We start from the raw sequence: 26331 nt of genomic DNA on the forward strand, positions 1-26331 counted from the left end.
AAAGTATATCTTATTAACCTTCTCAGGCTAATCATGGCAGGGGACAGGACCTCAGCAACTGCAAAAAGCATATAAATGCACCAGGAAAGAAATGTTTCAGCAAAAATGGCAAGAGCTGTGTACATGCCAGACCTCAGTGAGCTGGGAGACCGTTTCTGCAAAGAGCTTTTATTCCCAGAATGAGTTGTAAAGCAAGAGCAAGTACTTCACCCTGTCTGTATTCTAAGCCGAGCCTCTCTCTGGCATATGCTAGGTGCTGTATAAATATAGAGAGAAGAAAATTCCACCATCTCCTGCAGCCTACATGTTTAATTGAAAGGCTATTAGAAGCAATTCCTGCTTCTACAGGTGCAGTGAAGAAAGCAGCCTTCCCCAGGTGGTTGTGGAAGGTGAACTTGAGGTTCAGGAAGGAGTGTTGTTTCTGTGTTAATTAATTTTGCATGTGGAGCATTCACAACCATTTCTTGTCTGCTTTGGCTGACGTGGCTAATTAATCACCTTAAGTGTCTGTAAACAGGAGGTTTTTGCTCTCCGTGGCATCTCTTCTCCACCTGCTGTAGCCCAGCCTATGTGAGGATATGGACCTGTAGCATCACAGGAATTATACATTTGGTAATGGCTGTGATGTCAGCACTGCAAATGTGAGAGTCATAACCAGCTTGGGTGAAGGCTAAGAGAAATGTTCTATTATCAGGGCACTGGAGAAGGTTTTGCTGCTGAATGAGCCTAGGAGGTGGAGATATCAATAACATGAGTCTTTGTGTTTATATGAGTTAGCTGGGGGCCAGAGATATAATGACTAAGACTGAGTTTTGACATCTGCGGGCTGAAAAGTCAAGGAGAAAAGGTTTTCCACAGAGGAATTCCTACTGTTGCTTCTGCTTACTTAAGGCCACTGGACTGGAAAGGCTTACCTGGTCCCATCCCTGCTGCTTTAGGCAGCAACATCATATAGCCCTATACAAACCAGCTGTGCTTCTTCTCAACCCCATTTTAGTTGTTTTCACAGCTCCTTTCAGGCAGCAGCTCCAGAACTTCCCTCCTCTGATGGTTAAAATCCATCTTATTTTCAAGGCAAATTTCCTCACCAGTTGTTCTTGCACCAACATTGTTTTTCTGCTTAAAAAACCCTTTTCGTCCTCCCTTGTGTATCTATCCCCCCTTTATTTATACAGAGCAGTCATATCCCCTCTTGGCTTTCATTTATCTAGGTTAAACAAGCTTTTTAATCTCCTCCTTTAAGGCAGGCTCTCTGTTCCCCTAATCGCTCAATCCAAGGTTATTTCTGATACCTAGCTTTTCTGTAAGGTTCCTTGCTGCTTTGCCCAAACCGAGTGTAAAACAGCACAGCCTATTGGCTGTTGCATAATTTTGGGGTGAAGTGTGTCAACTATCAGATCCAGAAAAAAAGACATCAGGGTGCTGCTGTTAAAATTTGTATTTGTTCTCCACCTTATCTCTACGAAGCTAAAGTCTCCCATAATGACTTAGTTCCTGATAAAATTTCTCTTTAATAACAGTAATGACATCTTTACCCAGACCGAAAGCCAAGCCTGTGGAGCTACAGTAGATCTCTGTAGTTCAGTCCTGGTGGAATGTCTTGCACCAGCCTTCCAAAAACTATCTCAGTCCCAAATGATTCCACTTATTTATGCATGATTTATTTCTTCACGGTCTACGGCAGCATTAAGGTTACAACAGCATTCCCCAGGTTTACCTTTACATTTATGTATCCTGAGCAGTGCATACTTCCATTGGCAGTGTCCCAGTTATAATTGCTATTTCTACAGTGTTTCTATTATTCCTACAGTAGCCCTTTTCAGGTCCTGCCCAGTTGTTCTGGTTTTCCCATGTCCTCATTCAGGATCTGTACAAATTGTACTGACAAGACTCTTATTTCTCCCTGGACTCTCCCTCCTTCCCAGAGGGGTTAGGTATGCTTTTCCATCAGCTATGTTACCAATAACACTGCTATTTTCTGCCTGCTGCCCAACATCCTACCTTTACCTTTTCTATATTTGATCTTCCCTTTTTCATGTATTAAAATCAGGTGTAAAAGTTACATAAGCTTTTTCCAGTTAACTATCTGACAGCAAAGATAAAAGACAGGAAGTTTTCACATTTACACCATTCACAGATACATGCTGTATATGTTCCTTCATCTAGCTCTAGACACGTGTGTGTGTCTCCTCATTTCCATACTATTTGTAAGCCTCGTGGCCTTTTCTGTGTTTATCTACTCAGTGCACCCCAGAGGTGAAAACATACCATTATCTCCACTGTACACAATGTGGAGTGGAGGCACAAGGGTGCAGATCAGATTCCAGAGGTCCTTGGTGCAATAGGGAATTTCTGGCTTCTAATTCATGCTCTGTGTTGTTGCCTTAGTGCTTCCCCACTGGAATGAACAAGCCCCTCAGCTCTCTGAAAAAACCCATCGTAATAAGGGAGGAAACATTGAACTTTTGGGGAAATGCAGAAAGCAGTTCAAGTCCTAAGTGAGTTTGGAATGGTCTTTCTTCTGTAAATGAAAGCAAATCCCTTTTGTTCCTTTCTTTGTTTCTTCTATAGCAGGACTGGCAGGAATTGAGAGAAGATTGTAAATGAAAAGAGAGTGGTGCAAGGCATGGTGCAAATGGGAGCCTGAATGAAATAAAAACTATGAAAAGACTTTGCCCAGACATAGTTTTCCTGCATCCTGTTGAAAAACAAGCACCTGAAGGTTCAGGCTTTCCCCTGAACCTTCACCCCAAATACGAATACAATGCCTCTAAGCATCTTGCCTAAGAAATGTATCTGAACATTTCTGGTTTTATCCAGAATTGTATTCTGCTGCCTAGTCCTTGAAAACCAAATTTCTAGGAGGTTTTGTTTTTCCATCTGTTGACATTAGTTAGAGGTTTCTTCAGATGCTCTTGTGTTTTGAAGTCCTGCCTTGGCATACTAGGAGGAGCTCAGAGACTGGCTTCTGCCCTGGCTGGAACAGGCAATTTGGAAGTTCATGGGAGTAGCTTGTACTTGTCCGTACTACCCATCTGGGTAAGGATTTTGTAAATGCTGAGACTGGGTGCTGGTCATTTGAACAGGCAGTTGCTTTTCCCAGTGTAGCATATGATATCCACTGAATGAGACTACCAACTCCCCTGTGTTATAAATATCTTACTGACCTGATAACATTGAAAGGAGCACAGGTAGAAGAATAAGGAAATACATGCTCCTGGTATAAACTGCAGCAAGAAGATTTAGGTTAGACATCAGGAAAAAAAAAAACTTTTTAATGGGAAGGATAGTTAAGCACTGGAATAGACTGCCTACGGAGACCGTGTGCTCTCTGTCAGTGTAAGGACAGGTTAGACAAACATCTGCCACAAATGGCTGTTACAAGCCTTAGCTCCCCTTGGGAGGAGGGAAAAGCCTCAGTTAAAAATTAGTTTCAGGGAACTAATATGATACACCTTTCATTAAAGATGCGCATTAACATACTGCAGAACACTTTTATTCTGGCTGCATTATACCGCGGTTAAGGCAATTTGCCAGCCTGCTGGAAGGCTTTCGGAAAGCTCTCACTTATTTTCCCCTTGCATAGTCAATCTTACCTTTTGTCTGCATGGGTTAGCTTATAAATTTAGGCAAACCAATAACATATATGATTAACTCTTTGTTCTACAATAGCTCTCACTTTCTTTCTTTCTTTGCAAATGTATTGGACTTCTACTTCCAACAGCTTGTTATCCAAAGTAGGATCTCATATTTACAGTAAAAGTTAGCTGCTTCCCTCTCTCAACACCTCCAAATTTATCCCCAAACCAAAGTGACTTTCCTTTCTTGATAAGAAGAGATGTGGTAGAGACAGAGCAAGGGGAAGTTAAAGTGAAATTCTGGCTCTTCGGAGCCCTGCCCTGGCATACAGGAACATACCTAGCGATTGGAGACTATGATTAGAAAGGGGGTTTAAAGATCCCGAGCATGCTTACTTTTGCTGATTCTGTGACCCTCCAGGGCTCCTAGTGGGAGTTTGGATGACTAGACTCTGATCGGAGAACACCCAGTGGGTCTTGAAACTGCAGGGTGACAAATATGTAGGATGCCTGGGATGGTTTATTTTTCCTCTTTTTGCTGAGGCAAGAACTGAGCAAAACCTAAGTAATAACAGTTCACAAGCTGTTAATACCAAGTACCCTGAGACTTCAGAAGTGCCTTGCTCTGCTCTGCACAGCTTGGCAGGTTATATTCTTTAAGAGTAGGCATCATTACCTGGGCAAATCTGTGACATTTAATTCTGTTGTGGCTAACCTCTGTCCCCACAGTGAATTACTCCTTCCCTCTCGCAGATTATCTGGCATACGATGCACTTTTTTTTTTCCTCTTGCGTTGTCTCCATCCTCTGCACATGTGGTGTTTCTTATTATCCTTACTGTCCTTGCCCACATGTTGCTTAAGTCCGCTCTTCTTTAACTACATGCATACACATTTGACCCTTGCATGCATGAGCATGGAAAGAAGTCTGCCCCCTCTAAATTCACAAAGCTTTTCTGACTTTGCTTATTCATATCTGTACGTGTCTGCAGGTATATGGCATGCCTGATTGTCAGGGTTAGCTGTGAAATGTAGTATTTGCATGTATTCTTGAGACACTCCATAGTTAATTTGAAAATTTAGGTCAGAACATTCCCTTACATCCTGTTCTTCTTCCTTTTTGGACAACTTAGAATTATTTTGTTAGGATAATAAGGAAAGGATGTGTACTACTGTATTTGCCGGTTAGGTGCTTCAGTGTGCAGGAGGCTGTGGCAAGACTGTCATTGTTATCCTAATTTCATAATGTTGTCCGTGTAGTACAACACTGTGAAACATGTCTGGCACACAGCCTTATGAACTCCCCTTTCTGTCCCAGAGAACTTCTGGGTAATTACGAGTTGGGTTTGCCTATCTGATCTAATTTATCACTTAGGGGTTTATATCATGCCTATTACTGTGATATCTAAGTGCTGCTGAGATGCTGCAAGATGTCTCTTTCATCAACCACTTATTTCTATGATAAGTTAATGCTACTGAGCTGAAGTCTGGGCTGTTCTGTGCAGCATCTTAATCACTGGTCCCTACTGAGCCCTGTGTGTGCAGTTATTCTGCTTGTCTGGTGGCTTCTCTGAACTGGTTTTGGGGATTTGAGCTCAGTTACTTGAGGGCTACACTTGCCATGCAGAAATGTTGGGCTCAGATGATGATAAATTGACCTGCTTGGTCAATGAGTGGGAAGTCCACGGCAGAGCAGACCCTGGGTGATCGTGTGAGTATATGCTCTTTATTCCCTCAGAAATGCACTCTCCACATCCAGGCTTAGATATTAGCGTGAGTACAGACCATCTGCTGCCCTAGACAATACTACCTGTCTTTCGTAGACAAAAGGGGCCACCAGTTCCTGGGGCTCCCGGTCTGCCAGCTTTCACCTGCTGTTTGAAGTGCATTTAAAAATTAAAACTCCTCCCTGCCCACTCAAGTAACAAAACAAAACAAAAAAAAAAAAAAAGAGAGAGAGAGAGAAAGAAGAAAACCAGCTGTGTACCCTGCTTGCTGCTCCAAGCAGCATGACTCCACAGGTGGAGGGAAAATTAGGGGCAAGCTCTCCTTGGCATATTTTGCCAACTGCTTGTCATAAGGGGCCTTGGGAAGGTAAGACCAGCTGCCTGGCCACTTCAGCCCCTTCTTACAAAACCCACTGCCTTGCCCCCACTGGGGTGCCGTGTTTACACTGCAGGGATGGATGGGGAGGCTGCTGTCTCTGGGTGATTTCTTCTGCCTTTCTTCTCTCTCCACAAGGCCCCAGAGTGGATTTTTTCTTTCATGGCCAGATGAAGCGTTTGTTTGTTTGTTTTGAAGGTGACAAGTGTTTTATGTGAATTCTAGCAGCTCTCAAATGCCAAACCCCAGCTGGGCTTTGAGTTTCACAGAATAACCGCTGACACCTAATGAGCCTCTAATAAGTGCTTCTCACTCCCGTCCTGTCATTTAAATAAATAAATGACTGAAATTTGGGGGTGGTGGGTGGGGTGGAGTGAAGCTTTTCTGTTTACCCACCAAGCAGGTACACCGCTAAGAGCAGTCGTGCAAGCTTCCCACACACCCACACTGCCTCTGCCATCACGTCAACGTGTCTCAGCCCTGGCCTGGAGGGCTTTCTTTGAGGATCGTGCAGGAAAGTTCCTTCTAAAAGCCCGGTTAGTTCCTTGGCCTCTCAGCTTCAGCTGCCAGCCAAGGTGCTAATTAGTGTCAACTGTGATGGGGGGAATTGAGAACAAAGGCAAGACTTTGATAGTTGAAAGCATAGTTGATGTTCAGGTTTTTCTTTTCCTGGAGTTTTTTCAAGGAATGGTCTACCATGGGCAGTGGGTGTGCTACACGTATCATCTCTTCAGGGACTGGAGGGGCTTCAAAACAGCTCTTATTTGTGGCAGTAGGTATAAGGCAACTGAGTCCCACCTCCCTTTTCTGACCGCTGAAGATATGATCTCTGCTTAAGAAATGGAAAATGAAAAGATCTAAAATTGCAATATATCCTTATGGAAAAATAGCAAGATTAAAAAATCATGGATGCCCTTAGATTTTGTTTTTCATGTGTCAGAAACATAGAGCAATTCCTTGTTGCCAGCTAAGGTATGTAACCAAGTCATTGCGAAAGGACAAGAGTAGGTATTTCAGTAAGGCCTTAGCAGGGGATAGCAAGAACTACTGTTATCAAGCATCTCAGTGTAGTTCTTCTCCTGTGAAGACACTCTTGAAAATGCAGAACATCTCCCTCTTCAGTTGCCTGTCTCTTGGAAGAACTCAGTCCTGACTAGGAATGGGCAACCTTTTTCCAGAAGAACAAGTTATTTCTGGACAAAACCAAGTTTGGCTAAAATGAATCTGTTTGATGAATTTCACTGAAAACAAATGAAGACAAAAATTTGAAAAAATAAAGAATTTCTGTTTTGACTTTTTCAGGTGAAATATTCCAATTTATTTGTTTCAAAATGACATTTGTTTCAGCATTTGTATATATTTTTCCTCATTTATCAGGGGAAAACATTTTTATTGTGGCTAGTAGGCTGAAGTCAACATTTCAGGAGACAACAAGCTCTGATCCTGTTGTTTGGCTGAGAAAGTTGAAAGACATCATGTCTGTCTGACCATGGTGATGGTATCGCCCTGGTCATCCACTCACTCTCCCAGAGGGTGAGACCATCACAGAGATGAGACAACCCAGACATCTTTCTTGTTCTCCACTTCCTGATGGTTTGAACCCACTTACTCAGAACCCTTCTCCCCAGAAATGTCCTCATCTTACATGAGCCGTGAGCTTGAGTACTCCAGAGTAGTCCTGCTGCCCAGGCCTGCAGGAGCTGTGGTGAACGCAGAGGGATGGGGCAACTAGAAGTCTGTCTTCTGTGGTTTGTGTCTCCACAGGTGGGGAAATGGAAGGAAAAAAAGTTGCAGATGAAGTATTACGTGTGGCCCCGCTTTGAGCTGTATCCTGACTCTGAGGAACGCGAGGATGATCACCTGAGTATCGTGACCTTGGAAGAGGCACCGTTCGTTATTGTGGAGAACGTGGACCCCCTAAGTGGCACCTGCATGAGGAACACGGTCCCTTGCCAAAAACGCATAGTGACCGAGTATGCACCCCTGGGTTTTTGTCCTCCTATTGGGCTCTCCCTTCTCAGCAGAATGTAGAGAGTCTGTTGGGCCAATACCATCATACTCTGATAATCCTGTTTAGACAAGTCACCTCGGTTTGCCCAGCCTGGCCTGCGTCCATTCATGACTGGCCCCTTTGGGCAAATCATCATAGTGTGTCCCTTCACCCTCCGGCACAGATAGCACAAGTGAAATTCTCCACATTATATTGTGGGAGGGGGAGTGCATACTGGCAACAGAAGGGAGTTAAGGGAATTTTCCCCAGTCTTTTAACCCATTATTGTTGTGACGGTTCAGGAACAAAACCGATGAGGAGCCAGATTACATGAAGAAATGTTGCAAGGGGTTCTGCATTGACATCCTCAAGAAAATCTCAAAGTCTGTCAAGTTCACCTATGACCTCTACTTGGTGACTAATGGCAAGCATGGGAAAAAGATCAATGGGACGTGGAATGGAATGATTGGAGAGGTCAGCAGCAAAGGGAGGGCATGGTGGGCTTCATCCCTGGGCTGGGTGACATGGGTCAGGTCTGGTCTCCCATCATTATTGGGCCCCTGCCCGGGGCAGGGACAGAGGTGACTCTATAGAAATGATTGGCCTGGATCCTTTCTGGGTATTGGGTGAATTAATCTGCTCTGACATGCTGGCCATGACTACCTTCAACGATTAATTATTATTCTCTATAGTGTCACAAATTCAGCCTTCACAGTCAAAGAAAGAGGGTGATATCCATGCACCAGAGAGGCTGCAACCTAGATGATGCTTAGATCGTATATAAGGTGCATAAAGATTGAAATAAGACTTTGCAGTGTTAGAGGGAGGAGAAGGCAAGGACAGAAAAATGAGATAAGATGTCTTCTCAGTGGATGATGTGTTTATCCTAAGACCTCTGCGGATTTATTTTTTATACACATACCAGCTTTGAGGGAAGATTAATGTCTATAGATTTCCTGAAAGAAAAAGGTGTCCTGATGAAAGATTAGAAAGGAGAGACGATAGAAACAATATAAGGAATGGGATTACAGGAGTAAAAGGACTGTGTGGAAAGGCAGGAAGGTGAGAAGGGGCTCAGCTGTGGTGCTTGAGAGGTGCCTCGGGTCTGTGTGTGATCTCTTCCTTTCCTTCCTCCAGGTTGTCACCAAACGGGCCTATATGGCTGTGGGATCCCTCACCATTAATGAGGAGCGTTCAGAAGTGGTGGATTTCTCTGTGCCCTTCATTGAGACGGGAATCAGTGTCATGGTGTCACGTAGCAATGGAACTGTCTCACCTTCTGCCTTCTTAGGTATCATTTTAATCTAAAATTAAAACTTCACCCAGTGTTCATCAAAAATTAGGTGAAGGTTGCTTGTGATTCTTAGCCTGAAAGTTCCTTTTTGGGAGTACCTGTGGGACAGGCGTATAAAAATAAACTGTGATGTTTTAGTTCTAAATCCCAAGCAAGCAAAATCCAGGCAAATGCAAACAGGCACTGCCTAGGAGTCCCAAGGCATTTCTCAGCAATTGTATGCCTAATCCTAGCAAAGAAGGGCTCACTCAGAGTTGTCACCTACTCTGCAGCATGTGGTTTCCCACTGACTCAACTAATAGTATGGTCAAGGAGTGTAGGCCAGAAGAAAGTTGATTCAAACCTTATAGCTGGTATGCCATAGTACTTAGTGATAACAATTAGCAATAAATTGTTGCACTCTGAGAGGCAATATTTGTAAAGAAGGTATTAACTTGACCCTCCCTTGACAGAGCAACTGGTAGAAGTTAGAGATCTAATAGAACTTTTCAAGAAAAGTTGAGCCATCAGTTCTGTGCTGACACTGTGTCTTCCAATGAAGTGATTGATTTCTAATGTCCTTTGGTGGTGGAAGGTGATCAGAGAATGCAGAAATGATACTGCATTTCCCCAAGACATCCATGTCTTCCTAGTATCTACTATTTGGCTTTCTGAAATGCTTTATGATGCAGCAAACACAGTATATGAGTTATATAATTACTGTCTGCTCTCTGCCAGCATCTTGAGAACATTTACAAACAGAAATAACTTTATATAGGTAAAGAAATTTTTCCAAACCTCTTTAAGTAGGAGTTTCATGACTACTCACTCTTCAGGAGTTTTTACTTTTAGCCAAGTCCACCAATATTGCTGGGGTATGTCAAAGCAACGATACAGTTGACTCCAAAATTTTGAATTGCAGTTTAACTGAGGTTGCAATATTGGCTACAGTCTGGAGTAAAGTTCTAAATTTCTCTGATCTGGTTCAGTCCCATCTTTATCAGTTCAGGCTTGGAGAAGGAGAAGACCTGGCAGAGACCAAACACTTGCAGAATATGAATGCTAACGTTTCTAGAATGAGCCAGTGTTCCCATTGCTACAGGAATGGAATAGCTGAAAAAACTACTATCATTATGGCTGAACCTCAGAAATTTGGAGATGCTCTTTGGCTCAATAGCATCTTGAAAGTTGGATGCTTGTCTGAAACTCTGCCAGTTCTCCTTGATTTTCCCCACTCTGTCCAGATGGTGCTGGAGGACTTCCTGGGAACAATTTTTTATCAATGCATTTTATTTTATCAATGCATGCCACAATGGCTGCATGTGGTTCCAGATGGAGCCATGTGTCAGAAATGTAACCGTAAGAAGGAATGCAGTCAGTACAGAGACTGAAACAACACTTCTCCCAATTCAAGAAGTTTTTCAGATTCTGGTTGAAGGCTTTATTGTAACTTCTGTTTTTCCTCAGCCCTGTTTGCCCCACACTCTCACTGGGGTGCTCTGGAGAGCAAAGGAGGTGAGGGAGGGGTGAGGTGGTGTATCAGGTCTTTCACCATGGTTTTCTCTTCCTCTCCAGAGCCTTTCAGTGCTGACGTATGGGTGATGATGTTTGTGATGCTGCTTATCATCTCTGCGGTGGCCGTCTTCGTCTTTGAGTACTTCAGCCCTGTGGGCTATAATCGGTGCCTTGCTGATGGCAGAGGTAAGAGAAGTCCCTCCTTGCCATAATCCTCTCTCGCTTCCAATCCTGGCTCCTTTGTTGGGGTGTTTCCTTTGCCTTGAACACGATATGGATCTAGCCTGCTCGGAGCTCTGTATTCAGACTAAAGAGGGCAGGGATAGAGGCGGAAAAAAGGCTCTGAAGAGAGCAGATGTGTATAATGGATAATTTGCTTGGCTCAGGAGACGAAGCTGTGTTGCCTTTCATCTCTAAAGCATGCACCAGCTCCAACTTGTTTCTCATTGAGGGAAAATGGGTCCCGGTAGCCGATGCTGGCAGTGGCTATGGTGCTGCGCTCTCTGAGGCAATCAGAGGGCTCAGCGCTGTCAATCCGCCCTTCAGTGCTATGTCTCCCCGGAGAGCAAGCCGCTCTGCCAGCCTCCCAGCATAGTGCTATGTCCTCCAGACTCCACATCTGTCACCTGGGCACATCCCTCCCCCCTTGGCTGTCTGGCTTGCTAAGGCCAACTGAGAAAGTGCGAAGCTCATTTTCCTGGGAGTGGGTGATGGATTATTTTGCAAGGGCAGCAGGAAAAATGGGAACAAGTGAGTGACCCATCTCTGTGGTTCTGATCTTCAGAAGACAGCCTGATGAGTTAAAGGGAGGATGGACAGACAGCCTGAGAGACAGCCTTTTTTGCCTTATTGGCATGAAAACAATTAGCAAGTTGGGCCTTCTGTCATCTCAATATCTTCACCCCCTGATGAATCAGCCCTTCAGACCTTTCTGGGTTTATTGGTCCCATCAGAATAGTGGCAGAGAGACAGTTATTGGAAAATGACTTGTTTGCTCCCCGGTCTAGTGCTTTGAGTGAATTTATGCCGTCAAATTGGAGAGGAGTGGGGAAAAAAGGGGTTAATGAGAGTGCAAGCAGAACCACATATATGGGGAAGTGGAGAACTTCTCACTTAACATGGAGCTGTGGAGGGCCTTTATGGCAACTGATTGTAACCACATGGAGCTGTGGACACAAGTAAATACTGCCAAACCTGGGTATCTCTGGAGAGATATTAATACAGATGTGGAACTGGAAGCAGTTCTTAGTACAGGTATGCAGTTGTGCAGTTATTAAGTTAGCTGAACTGCAGCTGCAAGTATCAATATTTCTGAGTAGTTATGCACAGTACTGCATGATCAGGCAAATATTATCCCTGACAGATGTAACGTGAAGATGTAGAAATCTGCTGCAGAGACTGCAGTGCTTATTTGGTAGTGAATGCTCTGGCTAACGTTACTTTGGCTGCCATTGAACTAGTCTATGATGGTATACCCCTGCCTCCCACACCTCCATTTTCTCTTTACGGACACCAAGATTTTCTCTCCAGGGTCAGGTGGGCATGCCCTGATCTAGCCCCTAAATGATGTTGGGTTGGTTTTGGGGCACTCAAAGTTGGAGAGCTCAGAAGGATTCCAGGTCCCTGGTTTGGATTGGAGGCTCCCATTGCTGTCTTAGTTTGTGGCTGACAGAGTAACTGTGAAAGCATATGGGGCCATCAGTGGAGAGAGGAAGGCTTTAGGAGGGAACTTGTCAAGATTTTTTATGCCTTACAGTTCCCACTGATGATTTTCAGGCCTTGCACCTCTGTGTCTTAGGGCACGTTACATAGAGAGGGATATAAAGCTACCACTCCAGCATGTAAAAAGACGAGGACTGGCAAACCATGTTTCTTATACCAACTTTGTCTCCCTGGCATCTAGAGGCTCCAGTTTTGCCAGGTGATGATTCTGCTTTGAACTTGGTGTGCAGTTCCCAGGGTGCGAAATGAGCCCCTTGCACCTTACACAGTGCTTTCAGATGATCTATGTTGTTCGCTGCTCAGGGGTTTGGAGAGGAGTGTCAAAACTTTCTTCCCTCTTGTTCCTCTGCTGGAGCCAACCCTAACCACAGGCAGCAGCACTAGGCACTGGTTAGCCTACCCAAGGGAGGAGATAAAACACGGGATGCTAACCCAAAAAGGTTGCAGAGCTGGGTTGGCACCATTGGAAAAGTGACAGACCCTTGAACTGTGCCAGAGGGCTTTTGTCCTAAGAGAGTCTTCTCGGTGTCTGAAGCAGGATCCTTGGAGTAATCGCATCTGCAGTCTCCCTGACAGCTCCTCTTGTGCTCAGGTTGAACAAATTTTGGTTTGGGTTCCCACCAATGGAATCAGCATATGCCGGAGATATGAGGCTGCTGGGAGACAGGCAAGATTTCACAAGTTTTCAGGCCTCGTGCTTCATGAGCACACATGGCTTTGGGGTATGAGTCAGCTTCCATGCTGAAAAGTGAATAAGGGAAAAGTAGCAGCTTTTAAAACACTGGATCTGCTCCTGGACTGTCTGGGGCAGGGCTGCTGATTTTCCTGAGCTAGACCAAAGTGTATGTCACTGTTACGTACCTTAGACACCGAACATGGGGAGAGGGAGCTGTGTTCTTCTCTGGCTTGTGTGTCTTCAACAGACTGGGTAATGAAATCCTCTTGCAGAGGTATTTGTAGAGCCCTGTTATTTCAGATGGTGCTCTTCCTTGCACCTGTACAAGTACAGTGAAGGCCATGTTTTGCACAGGTGTATGCTGGGAGTTCAAGGACAACATCACTGTTGAATAGCTAGAAATGAGGATGGAATTTTTCTGAGCAAACTATTTCTGGTGACAACACTTGAACCGAAATGGAATGTTTACACTTTTAGATATTCCAATCAGGTACAAAAAAAGCCCTTGTATAAGGTTTCAGTGGAAATCTTTGAGACAGAATAAATATGGAAGCTTGAGGATGTTTTAAAAAACCTATTTTTCAGGGTTGCACTTTGCTGAGATATGGTGTCATGAACATAGGGGAGCGCAGCTGTGGACATTCATCTCACATATGGGAATAGATACTGCTCTTAACTCTGAAGTCAAGATGCATATGTGAATAGAAATGCAGACCATTTACTGAGATGCTCACTGTGGGATCATGTTTCTCAATCACTCTAGAGCCAGGAGGTCCCTCTTTCACCATTGGCAAAGCTATCTGGTTGCTGTGGGGGCTGGTGTTCAACAACTCTGTGCCAGTGCAGAATCCCAAGGGTACCACTAGCAAGATCATGGTGTCAGTGTGGGCCTTCTTCGCTGTCATCTTTCTGGCCAGCTACACTGCCAACCTGGCTGCCTTCATGATCCAAGAGGAGTACGTGGACCAGGTGTCTGGCTTGAGCGACAAAAAGGTAATGGATCCAGTCAAACCCCCAAAGCAGCCTTTTCCACAGAAGAGGCTGCTCTACCCTCTCTTCTCTGCTTTTACTGGGAAAGTGTTCAGTTTTTTTCAGAGTGACATCATAGCTTTAGTCCCTAGTTTAACTAGCACAACTGCTCTTTGTTGGTATTCAGTTGCATTTTTACATGTTTTAAGCACTTCAGGAATGAATTAGAAACAGAACTGAACTGTGCTCGCATGATCCCAAACCACACCTTGACTGTCAGCAAGAAATGAATTAATGGAGCTTTGGAGACGATGTGTATAATGGCTGTAACCTGTTTTTTCAGGATGAAATAATTTGTCTCTGTGAGAATGCTGGCCATTAGGCTAGCAAATATGATCTGTTAGTTTATTCTGGGGACAAGTTCTGCCCATGGGGGTAAATCAGCATGGCTTTGATGATTTACTAGTGCTTGCATTTGAAATTATACTGTCATTTTTTCAAGGCCTTTGGAAGCTTAGCACAAGAAATTGTTTCCTGTTCAGAGTGTGTTTCGCTGCCTTGTTTACATGCACTGCATTTTGTCCTCACAGAGCATTTGCTTTTGCTGGGCTCTGCACACTGAGGATTTTGAGGAGATTGCTTGTGCATACAGGGTAGCACTGTCTGGTTCATGAGGGTCTGAAGCTTTACACACTGCTTTATTTTTCTTTTGCGGCAAGGTTCATCACAAGGAATTGAGGGTTGTGAGGCTCGATTGCCCATGCTGAATTTGTCATTTAATCACTGTGGCTGCTTAAGGGGTCATGCCATTGCAGGGCAACCAAATAGCAATAGGTCGCACACACTGCTATCGGGGATAGCAGCAAGAAGAGGACTGCAAGTGTCAGCTGCTGGACTGATTATAGTTACTGTCTCTTGTGTCCCCCACGATAGTCTAGAAATAAATTGTGGCCAGGCCCCCTGTGTATACAGTGTCCTGTGCAGCAGGCTGGAAATTCTGTGGTGGATTAATTTTTAAGAGTTTTTTTCCCCTTTTGTTGTTTTTTCCTGGAATGAAATATGACACAGAATAATGCAATCCGTGCAGAAGTGCTATTATTTGTTTTAATTTCAACCTCAATTTGTTTCACGCTGTCTCCACATTTGCAGTGCGCTGTGTTGAGGAGGGGATGGAGGGGAGGATGCTCTTCTGCCAGGTGGAGGTTATTGCGGAGACTCCTTAGAAGCTGTGGACTACCTCAGACTGAAAGACTGTTCAAAACCAGCCAGCCCTATCAGAGTTAACATTAGTTTGTCATCATTAGGTTTTCAACTGTCTGAGCTAAATGGGGTAGCTCATACCTGTGATCTATTGTTTCAGGCTGTGCCTAGGCTCATGGAGAGAGCCACGCTTTCATTCTCATGTTTTTCAAGATATTCTTCATACCTGCAGAGATATGTGCATGAAATATCAATTGAAAGCGGTAACTCCTAGAACTCCGCAGAGCCTTCGTATACAAGTTTCTGGGCCTATTTTAGTTGATTGCACTGTAGGGCCGCCTGTGTGTATTGGACTGAGGTCATTTTCTTCTACTTTTCTTTGCCAACATACCTGTGTTTGCTTTTGCTATCCTAAAGCATATGTGCTTTGTTTCATGGGGAAGAGAAGGGCCGCAGTACATACTCAGATCATTGTGGTGTGCCTCAAACACAGCTGCTAGTGAAAGTACAACATTAGGGTAAAATTACGATCTACCAGAGCATCTGGAATCAGATGAAAATTGGCTGGTAAGAAACTGAAGGCCAACTGCTGCCTCTGGAGAATAAAGACAGGTGGGACTAACTCCATCCAAAGGATGCGAGTGAATGAGCTTGATCTACTGGGCTCATGGATTTCCACTCTCTGAACATGGAGAGAGCCCTGCAGAATTTGAGAGCAGCCGTCCAGGCATCTGTCATGCTGCTTCAAGATGCCCTGGTTTGGGAGGAATTCACTCTTCTGAATCTCCTCTTTTCCCTCTTCCAAAGCCCGTATACTGCTTGCAACTCACTCGGCCCCTCGATGCACTGCTTGGCCGGGATGCAGGGTGCAGCCACGTCCAGCGCAGATGGAGGGGTGCTGGGCTCTACCTCCCTTTTCCTGCCTGCTTAAATTAGCCAGTTCAGACTTTCAAAGTAGGTGGTCACTGACCAATGCCAGGTGGCCAAGAGGAATGACCGTAGCTTCCAGTCTCTTTTATCTCCAATGTGTGATCTGGTGTCCACAGCAGAAGTGAGGCAGATCAACCTCCTGGCCCGCTGCATCAGCTGGCAAGGGCAGCTGTGTCCAGCACAAGGAGTCAGCAGAGGATGTAATCCAAGCCGATAGGCAAAGGGCTAGTTATTTTAAGGGATGTTGTTCCTACTCACCTAGACCCAGATCTGCTTGCAAACATCTTTGTAGCGTGACAGTACCGGGGGAAGGTGTCCCACTGGCTCTGTACAGCAGCCAAAATGCCAGATGCACTCACAGAATCCATTACTGTGCCTGCCTGGGGAACGCTTGTCAAGGTCAGGCTGGCTACACCCCGCGACAGCCACCCCGAGGGTCCCTTTGGACCCTCTTCCTTGGGCCTTGCCTGGGAAGAGCCGCTCCGAGAGATGCCTGTGGCTGCTGACCTGCCGCTTCCCCAGAAAAGCGGGCTGAAACGCTCCAGCTGTCTAAGGACTTGGATGGTCTCTTGGCTGTGCCCCAGCATTTACTTCCTAATGACATGCAAGAGAGTGGCTAACGTCACGTCCCCGCTGTGCCGCGTGGATGCTGGAGCCGGCCTGTCTGAGCTGGGCTGGAGCAGATACCTCTGTGCCAGGGCGGGCGGGCGGACGGAGGGTGGCTGGAGGCTCCCGGCACTGAGCTTGGTGACCTCTGCCGCCGTCTCTCTGGCCCAGGTGATGCTCACCCTGCTGACTGTCACCCCTCTGCGCTCAGCTGGCCCAAAACCGGTGCCAGAGCTGACCCGGGAACCCACCTCACGATGGCTGTTATTTCCCCCACGTTAACCCTTGCAGCTGCCAGATCATACATCGAGCTGCAGCTGTGGACACCGGTGCAGCCGTGGGCAGTTTTGGGGAGGAGAAGCCCGCTCCTCCCTGAGAGCAGCACTGGCCCTGCGAGTCCTGCAGGCGAAGAGCTGCTCCGGCAGCATCTCCCTTCCAGCTCCCTGTGCTCGCGGCGGGCTGGATCGCTCTCCTCCGGCACAGATGCCAAACCAGCACCCGCCGCCTCCGCCGGTCCACCTTCTGCAGCGGAGCGGCTGGATGCGGTCCTGGCAGGGGCAGAGCCGTGCTGGCCGGGTCAGCTCCCCGGCAGGAGCTCTGCCCCTTGGCAGCAGCGCCGGCAAGCCCAGCTGGAGCATCCTCGCCCGTGCCGCCGGGCTGCATCCATCTGGGGTCCATGTGGGGGGCTGCTACGGCCCCGACCCCCTGCGAAAGCCCTGCTGGTAAGACGGCCTGTCGCAGAATACTGCAGTCGGCTCCCGGGTCTGGATTTCATCTGTCTGTAATCAGGAGGTATAACCCAATTTCCAATAACGGGAGAGCTTCAGACACATTAGAGAAACAAGTGCCTGCGGTATTTCGGTCTAACGAAGGCGATAAATACGGGAAAGATTATAGAAAATGAACTAATGTGTGAAATAATCTAATAGCTACACGTAATTTCCATTCATGTACAGTAGTAATAGAATAAAAGCAAATGTGGACAGCCAGCAGGGCATTTAAATAAAATAATTTAGAATGCAGTAGGTTAATAATAATAAAAAAACCAGTATCCATGCCTATAAATTAGTTGGAAATGCCAAAGAAGCTAATAAAGTATCAAAATGGTAATTTTGTAATTGACATAAAAAGGAGAGAAATGGATTTCTGCATGCCTGCAAATTAATATAGATTGCTGAAATTTCACACGCATTTGACTTATTTGCTTTTTAAGATGTTAATGAAATGTTGAGACAAAGGGCCTGTTTCTCTGCAGCATAGGTCAGCTATTTTTTTCAATAGATATGCCTTTTTTTCCAAAAAATGAAATTTTGCAGTTAAATATTTGGCCAATATTTTTAGTGAAAAAACATCTGGAAAGAGCATAAGGCGGCAGAGGGAAATTCTGATATTCGCCAAAGTAGCTCATTTTAGTATACTTGAAACAAAATGCTTTGTTTGATATTTCTGACGTGTTTTTGACTTGTCATTTTCTAAAGGCACTACTCATAAAATTGACCTACATTTAAAAAAAAAAGGAAAATAAAGATTTTTTTTCTGTAACAAAGGAAAGGGACAGAAGGAGATAATTGGAAGACAAAACAACACACGTTATTCCGAGGTAAATGAAACATTTCAGGTTGATACAAAGCAAAAGTCTCACTGAAAAACCTGCAAAAAAGGATCTGCTGTATTTCTGCAGTAATAGATGCTTGGCCATGAAACTGAAAAATGAATTATTTCCCACATTGTACTCTGCGGCACATTAAATCTGAATTATACAAGGATCCCAGATATGCAGAACACTTAAGCATGTGCTTAACTTTGTGCTCATGAGTGGTGACATTAAAGTCAATGGGCTATTATTCACATGATTGAAGTTAAATGCTTTTCTGAGCTTGCAGCTTTTGTACAACAAATACCTGTTCTGGACAAGTCCAGGAAAAACGCAGAGCGGGTGTATCTGTCAGCTAGAAATTTTCCCAGGGGACCAAAAATGGGGGTCAGTCTTGTACCTTCTGAGGTCTGTAAGGGGAAGATTGTCTAACTGGATGGCTTGGAGGCCGTACAAATCTTCCGTGGGATTGCGCATTTGCTATCAACAGACGCTTGTGATACTTTCAGATGTTTCTGCACGATACAAAGGAAGTTTTATGTGGTGGTGTCCAAAAGCAGGAAACATGCAGTCCTTTCAACAGCAGTATGATTTTTATTGTCAGGAGACCTTTGTGGAGATATGAGTTATCTCGACAGAAGTAAGACCATGCCACTTCCAGCTCTGTTCTCTTGTGATAAATCAGAACCTTTTTTAAAATGCATAGAGTCCGATGCACCTTACTTGACCAAAAAACAAAAAGTAAGGAAGTCCCCTAAACCTTAGTCAGGGCATAGAGTTGAATTTCTTTCCACAGTGCTTCTCTAGGGGGACATTTTCCTGTAAATAAGTTGAACTGTGTTCAGTCTTTTGCTTAAATATGAGCTTTATATATAACGTTAGTGGTACCAGCTGGTGCATAATATAACAAACACTGGTTCACAGTGAAGTGTAGAAAAGTCAGAGCTCTGATAGTCTGAAATTTTGTGCCTTAAAATCTGATGATTTCTCTGCACCTCTTTGTAAATCATCAGTTACTATAGTACGAACTATTTACAAATACTACATAGTGCAGTATATATCTGTGTAATTAAATATTATGCTAAAGTCTTCTTATTAATAAATAGCTATTAAAATAGCTACAGCATATCATATGTTAGTAATAGATCTTTCTAACTGGTGGCTTACATTTATTGTGTACATAAATATGATCTCAGATAATTTTTTGCAGTTGTAGATGGGTACATTTATCGTAGATTTAGTCATTCTGCACTCCTTGGATTGGCACGGTTTTTATGCTTTCTGAGATCCTTGGAACAAACCTCTGTGCCTGTGTGCTAAAAAGTGATTCAGTAGTTTTAAGGCTATAAATGTTTAAAGTCAGTGGGGTTTCAAGCATGCTTTTTCTTCCCTTGCTTCAGTCCTACTTTCTTTGTCATTCTCCCTCTTTTAAGCTCAGCGCTGCGTAGCGCGGAGTAGCGAGGAGGCTGCGATATGCTTTAGCCTTGACTCCGTTTCTCAGGATTCTCTCTTTTCTGTTGATCTGGAGGGATTTAATGGCAGTAAAAAACTTGTAATGGGACTCTTCAGGATTAGTGCCAGTTAAAGTGCAGTTTAGTTGGGAACTTAAGCAGGTAAGATACAAGGGGAGGGGATACTCAGAGTCAGGCTGTAGGCTTAATTCATTCTTGCTGGAAGGGGAGAAACGCAACCCCCTGGGCTTTGCTGGCAGCACGGGTGGGAGGCGCTGGCTGGGGGGTGTCAGCTGTGGAGCCGTGGCATGGTCCTCCGCTTGCAGCTTTTGCATTCCCCCTGCCGCGCCATCCTGGCCTTTCCCAGGCCTTGGCCACCAGTGACTCTTCATCTTCTTTTTAACCGGCTCTTGGAGCTAACCCTTTGGAGGCTCTGGGCAAATTTGGTCGCTTCTGTGCTAATTGTTTGGCAGTCTGGAAAAAGCCGTCTTCGGAGACTTACGTAAGAGGGGGAGGGAGGGGGGGAGCAAAGGATTGTCCTGCTTCTCGCGTCAGTATAAGTCAGCGGAGAGGGAAGCAATGAATATTTTTATTTATTATTTATATGGCGCCATAAATGTACTTGGCACTCTGCAGTCAAATAAAAGACAACAGCCCTGCCACCCGGGTTTGGCAACCTGAGAGATGAGAGCTGGCCTCCTTCATCTGAATGATCAGGGCTGAATTGCTGGTGGGGAGGATGAGACCTACAGGATTAAAAAAAAATACAGCAGCCCCCCCCCCCCCCCCCCCCGCCCTTTCATTGCTTACGGCTAGTGACCGTGACATTTGAAGTTATATGTATACACATATACTCGATAAACATTTGGCAGGTCCTATCTTCCCAGGCATTTTTACTTCACCTGGTGGAAAGGAGCCCTGCTTCTCGCAGGCCTTTGGGTATTCAAGGTCAAACTTCCCCTGAGTCTTGATGGCCCAGCAGGCTTGCTTGCTTCAGGTGTACCTGCTCCAGTGCCCCAGGACTCACAAAGGAGTGATACGGCTCTCATTCCTCTGCTGTCATCTCCTTGCAGATGGGAGGCAGCTTTCTGCAGAAGGCTAAATGAAGGCATTATCTCCCACCTCTGGGATGGTGCTGGGATGCCCCAGCTGCCCTGCCTTGAGTGTCCTCCTTTTTGCTTTGCCTCCCAGCCTACAGAGGTGCTTAAGAAATTGCACTAATGTGATGACTAGGCTTTCCTAATTACTTGGATGAAAATTCTGACCCCAGTGAAGTCTTCGGGAGGTTTGCCAGACTTGCACAGGGTTTCACTCTGCTGCCCAGTGGTTGGTACCCACGTACAAGGTGCTGAAGCAGGTTGGCTACTATTAGTGCTCAGAAGATAGGAGGCTTTGACCTGCCTTTCTTAGTGAAAATGGATGAAAAATGGAATTGCTCCCCCACCAAACCACATCCTCTGATTTTCTCAGAGTGTTTCATAATTTGTTAACCAGCTGTCTCATGTGCAAACAAAGCAGATTTCAAACTCCTCTGTACTTAGCTGCCACCTCTCCTCTCAAGGTCTTTTTCATCAGTTAATTTTCTCCCTCTGAATGAATATCTACACTTCTAATGATGCTAACATGAGTGTACTAACCAGCATCTTTCTGCCTCGGTAATTTCTGTTTTGTGCTTGCCTGGGATTATTCAGTAGGTGCCTTTTGCCCCGTTGCGTTTAGCTTCCAAGGAAGCTGACTTCCAAGGATGGAACACATGGCATGATTTGATACTGGGATAAACAGATGATCTCCATCCTCTACATGCATGCAAGCAAAAGTTAAGGGTGCTGTAGCTAAGATCCCATAGCCCACTCAATTGCAACAGATATGACTGTGCTTATCTGATACCACACCTACTAACACTAGGGCTGTGCAAGGAGCTTTTGTCTCTGACTGGTGAAGCTCGGTGATTCCACTACAGATGTTGTTCTCTGGTCAAGCTTGAGGGACACCTAGCAGTGTGACTGACTTGAAGCCTATAGCCTGCCAAATGTGTCCCGAGGAAGTTTTAAAGGCTTAGGGTTACCTTTTGGGTGGAGAAGCTGCACGGAGTCTGCATAATGCTCACACACTTGGCATACCCAGAAGACACCTGATGTTGGTGGTGGGTGGACTCTGTCCACATCTGATGGTCTGATCCTGGAGTGGCCCCACAGACCTGGTGTATTCCTAATGCCTGGGCCAGCAGAAGGGCAGTGTGGTCCCAGCATGCGCCTGTAGGTCTGGCTATGGAAGACGTGGGACCCCTGAAATGCCATCTGGAACGACGCTGCGCTGCCCAAGGTTTTCAGTCTTCTGCTCCGTGCAGAAGCGGCACAGAGCAGATCTGCACATAGCAATCCAGCTTGCAAAGAAGCTGCACAATCCTACTGTGTGCATTGCTCTGGCAATAACTGCATGTGATGGCGGCTTCTTCCACCAATTGGATCTCTGTTTTCATCTCAGTTATTTTACAAGGACAACTATTTTTAAAGTTGCTATATTTGAACTCCTTTCTTTTGCTTTCACCTGCCCCCCCTCACCTCTGCATTGTCCCTAGGTTGCTCTGTTCCCTTCCCTGACCCACACGTGCCCCTATTTCACCACCAGACATTCACAGATATTTTTCTTCTTGTTTGTGGGTCTGACCCACCCTACATCTTCCTTTAAAAGTGACTTTAATCCAATTCTTTGCCAACTTTGCTGCAGTCAGCTGCACTAACTGATAACTCCTTTCTCAGACTTATCTAGAGGAATTCATGGGTGAAAGCACTATGCAAACCAAGACCAGAGAATATGAAACATCACTGGCTATTGAATAATAAGATAATCCACAAAGTCAAAGTCTGAGGGAGCACAAGGTATTTTTATGCCCTCTCAAAACTGACTTATATTGGATTTGTTGCTGTTCTTTCCCCCCCTTTTTTTTTTTCATTCTTTTTTGTTTATAAATCAAGGCATGTATTGTTTGACTGGTGAAGATAAGAAACTGGTTTTTTGCCACTGCAATCTTAGGGCTGTGACTGGGCCCAACAATCAGGAACAGTTGATGTGGCAACTGGATTCTGAGCTGTGAGGAGTCCCAGCCACTGCTGAGGAGGTGGTGGGTGATATTGTGAGGGAATGCAGAAGAGAGGAAATCGGAGCTAGGGTAAAAGGAGTATCTGAAAACTTGTAGTCACTTAGAAATGGCTGTGAGCTCCACCTTGGGAGTACAAAATGTCTGTAATGTCAAAACTAGCTGATTGTGCAGAGGGGAAAGGGACGCTTTAGGAATGAAGCTTGAGAAGTATCTGTACAAGAGATTCATGAGGAGCAGCACAGTCTTTTTAGTGTGCTCTCCTCACAGATTATTGCACCAGTGCTATGATTTAGGTTTGCAGTATGATCTTCTGCCTACGTTTTTGGGCTGGCACACTCCTAGCTGGGATGCTATTGTAGCAATGTAAAAGTGCCCACCATACCAATAGAGCAGGCTCCACTCTGGGAATCTGTAGAGCACTCCCTCTACCACGACAGGTGATGGGGCACAGTTGTGTGGATGTGCCTACGTGCACCATCAAGCTGGACAAAGAAAAGAATACAGTAAAAGCCCTGAAGATGATTCTGGCAGTGACGACTGACATTCCAGAAACAGACTGGTCTCCACCTGAATGCAGATCAGGACAGAGTTAACAGCTTCGAAGAACTTGCAAGCTGCAGATGACAAGACTAAAGGACAGAGAGAAACGGATGTAACATAGAGAGGCACTGAGGAGAGAAGAACTTCCCAGTAGTAAAGCCCTGGCACAGGTTGTTCAGGGAATGGGGGAGTCTCCAGCACCAGCCATCTTCCACAGCAGGCTGAGTGAAGAGCTGTCAGGAATGATGATGTCTAGGAGAGACGCACTGGAGAGAAAGGGGCAGAGCAGACATCTTCTCAGAGCCAGATCCAGGTCTGTGATTCTGTGGCATTGTTCATGGTGCAGCTTGGGGACAAAAATGACATGTTTTGGGGGTATGGAAAGGACAAGCCTCCTCTCTCGGAGAGTCATCCATTAGCTGTGAAGCAGTTCATTTCCTGGCTGAAACAGAGGATACAGAAGCAAGGCAGCTAGGGCGAGACATGTTGCTGTGGACAGGCATGGTCTATCAAGACTTAAGTGTAGGCTTATCAAGACTTAAGAGTTAGACCTGAAAACCACTGACCCACTCTTTAATTTTTAACAAGTTCTGGATGAAGCTCCTGTGAAAACAGCCTGAATGGATTCTCAGGCAATGAAGAAAGGTACAAGCTGACTGCAGTGACAGACAGCTGAACCAGAGCAAGAGGGGACAATTAAATATGTTTGGGAAATGCAGAGAGGTTGTGGTAAAATTATGCACTTGAGCATGGACTTTGCTTTTCTAGCCTGATGTCACTAAATCTTATGTTGCAGCTCACTAATAAATGCCATCTTTTTTAGAGATATTTGGCCTGTGCCACAACAGCTATCTGCTGTTTGTATGGCTGCCAAAAGAGTAGGCAGAGTGCTGCTTACAGGTGCCTGTGCAAAAGGTTGTGACTGATGCCCTGATGGGCAAGTCCAAGAGAGTGGTGGGCACTCTGGGCTGTCCGCTCCCCACGGTGGCTGGCTCCCTGTACTTTTGGGAGAAACTGTCCCGAGGGCCAAATGGTCTGGTGGCTAGATTCAGCTGTACAAATGTAGATGTCTAGAGCCAATTTAGGTGCACTGGAGTATCCATAATACTGGCTGGCAAATCTGACACAGGGGCTATGAGACACCTGCTCCCAGGGTGAAATTCCCTGAGGCATCTCAACTTGGCACTTAACACTTGGGCAAATGTACTGAACCCAGAGTATCTAACATGGGCTCAAGCTCTTTTGGGCTTGCAGCTCACAGAGGAGCTGAACCTGGGGACCTTATTTTGGTGGGTCTGAGCTGGGGAGCTTCCTGTGATAGAAAATGTAAACTGGAGGGTCTGGGCCTTACAAAGTGAAAGAAGCCCTCCCAGAGAAGCTGTGTAAAGGTAAGGCACAACACACGTACACACAACACACTCACACCAAGTTTTGCCAGCTCATTATGTTATCCAGCAGGGGATTATTTTTTTTTAAAGCAATGTAAAAGTAGATCGACTGATGAAAAAGAGCCTTTTTTGTTGTGAGAGCTTGCTGAGTTTGGGAAACTGCTTTCAATGCTATTGGCAAACACTTTACAGTGTAAACAGGGCCTACATCAGGCAGATAAATAAGTGCAGATGCGCTTTTCTGTAGGAACCATTTGGTGGTAGACAATATATTGAAAAAAAATTCTCATCAAATTAATTGTGGCCAATTAGACATAACCCTTCCCCTCATCCCTGAATCCCCTCAAATCGCGGCAGCCTGAATGGGAAGAGCTCCTATCACCTGTTTCATTATGCAGATTGATATTCGAACATCTGAGAACAATGCTGCTTTCTGCACGGCACGGCTCCAAATTGCTAATGAAACAGCTCTGCCAGACAAGTCACTAAAACCCGCTCTCGCTGCTGCTGCCGACAGCTCTCGTGGCGAGTTGCGGGGGGGAGTGGGAAAGGGGCTCTCCACTCTGAAAGTGCTAATAGCCCCCAGCCTGTGTGTTTATCGCTCTCCAGAGCAGGAAGATTTCTGCTTTCTGACTCTGAGAGGTTACTTTCCCAAAGCTGCGGTCCTATTTGGACTTAGTGCTTCTCGATTTCAATTTGTGGAGTGAGGGGTTGAAGAGGCGGGCAGCCGCTGGGCTCTGAACGCAGACGTCTCACTCACGTCCCAAAGCTACCCCAGCCCTCCGGGCACGCTTGGTGTCTGCTTCCCACCCCCATCCCTAGCATCCGCCTCCCCCACACCTTTGATGTGAAGCCAGCTCCGTAAAGGGTTTCTCTCACGGGCCAGAGCGTGTGTCCCGTCGCCTTGGGTACCAGGGGAGCATCTCACGACCGAGGCCCCACGCTGAGCGAGCGGGAGGCTGCAGGTGGGTACCTCTCTGCCCGGGGCTCTTTGGGCGCAGGCTGAGCCCTGCGGGCTCCCTCCCGGCAGTCACCCCTCGAGGTGGGTAGAGCTGGGCAGCAGGACAGGGCTCCTGCTGCAGGGACGTGTGAGGGGGGGCTCCTGAAACACGGACCCTCTACAGCCCTGTTTGTCTCTCCCTGTGACTCTCTGCAGCTGGGCTCGCGCAGCAGCCGGTGCAGTTGCTCATCTTCCCCTCCCCTGTTATCAGCACGTTTTTCTGCCGCAGCATCGCAGGGCTCCTCTTTGCAGACGCCTGGGGTAGAGTGGTAGTGTGACTTAGGGCTCTGGTAGGAGAAACATTTCCATGAAATGATGGGAGAGTTCTCTCATTAATCTGAGTTCTGACCCTTTCTGTCAATATCTGTGATTAATTCCTTTGTTGATATTGGCCGAGGCATTGAGATTACCTCCGCACAGGCTGCCTCCATGTCATCAGGCCCCGCGTTGTGCCTCAACTCCTGTCTCGTGTCTCTCGGACTCCTAGACCAGCCTGCCGCAATGCCCTGCTTCCCTGGGGCTGACTCTTCTGACCCAGGCCCGCTCTCCCAGCCCTTGGGAGAGGCCAAACAAGTGGCTTTCCTTACTGAACTCTGACAACAGTGTCAATTAACTTTCCTCCTTATGGATCTTCTCCAGTTCCTCCACGCACGTTCCTCCACCGTGTTGCCAGGAGAGGACACACTCCTTCCCCATCT

At 45.8% G+C, this 26331-nt stretch overlaps 1 protein-coding gene across 1 annotated transcript in view; it reads left to right on the forward strand.

Annotated features, from left to right (window-relative positions):
* GRIN2B (glutamate ionotropic receptor NMDA type subunit 2B) overlaps positions 1-26331 on the forward strand; it is a 206986-nt gene that overhangs the window by 168037 nt on the left and 12618 nt on the right. Inside the window, exons 6-10 of the mRNA XM_052774502.1 lie at positions 7444-7652; positions 7972-8143; positions 8807-8960; positions 10518-10643; positions 13619-13848. Coding sequence (XP_052630462.1) covers positions 7444-7652; positions 7972-8143; positions 8807-8960; positions 10518-10643; positions 13619-13848 — 891 coding nt within the window. The remainder of the gene's footprint in view (positions 1-7443; positions 7653-7971; positions 8144-8806; positions 8961-10517; positions 10644-13618; positions 13849-26331) is intronic.

This window comes from Harpia harpyja, chromosome 23 (assembly GCF_026419915.1).
Source record: "Harpia harpyja isolate bHarHar1 chromosome 23, bHarHar1 primary haplotype, whole genome shotgun sequence".
Classification (NCBI taxonomy): domain Eukaryota; kingdom Metazoa; phylum Chordata; class Aves; order Accipitriformes; family Accipitridae; genus Harpia; species Harpia harpyja.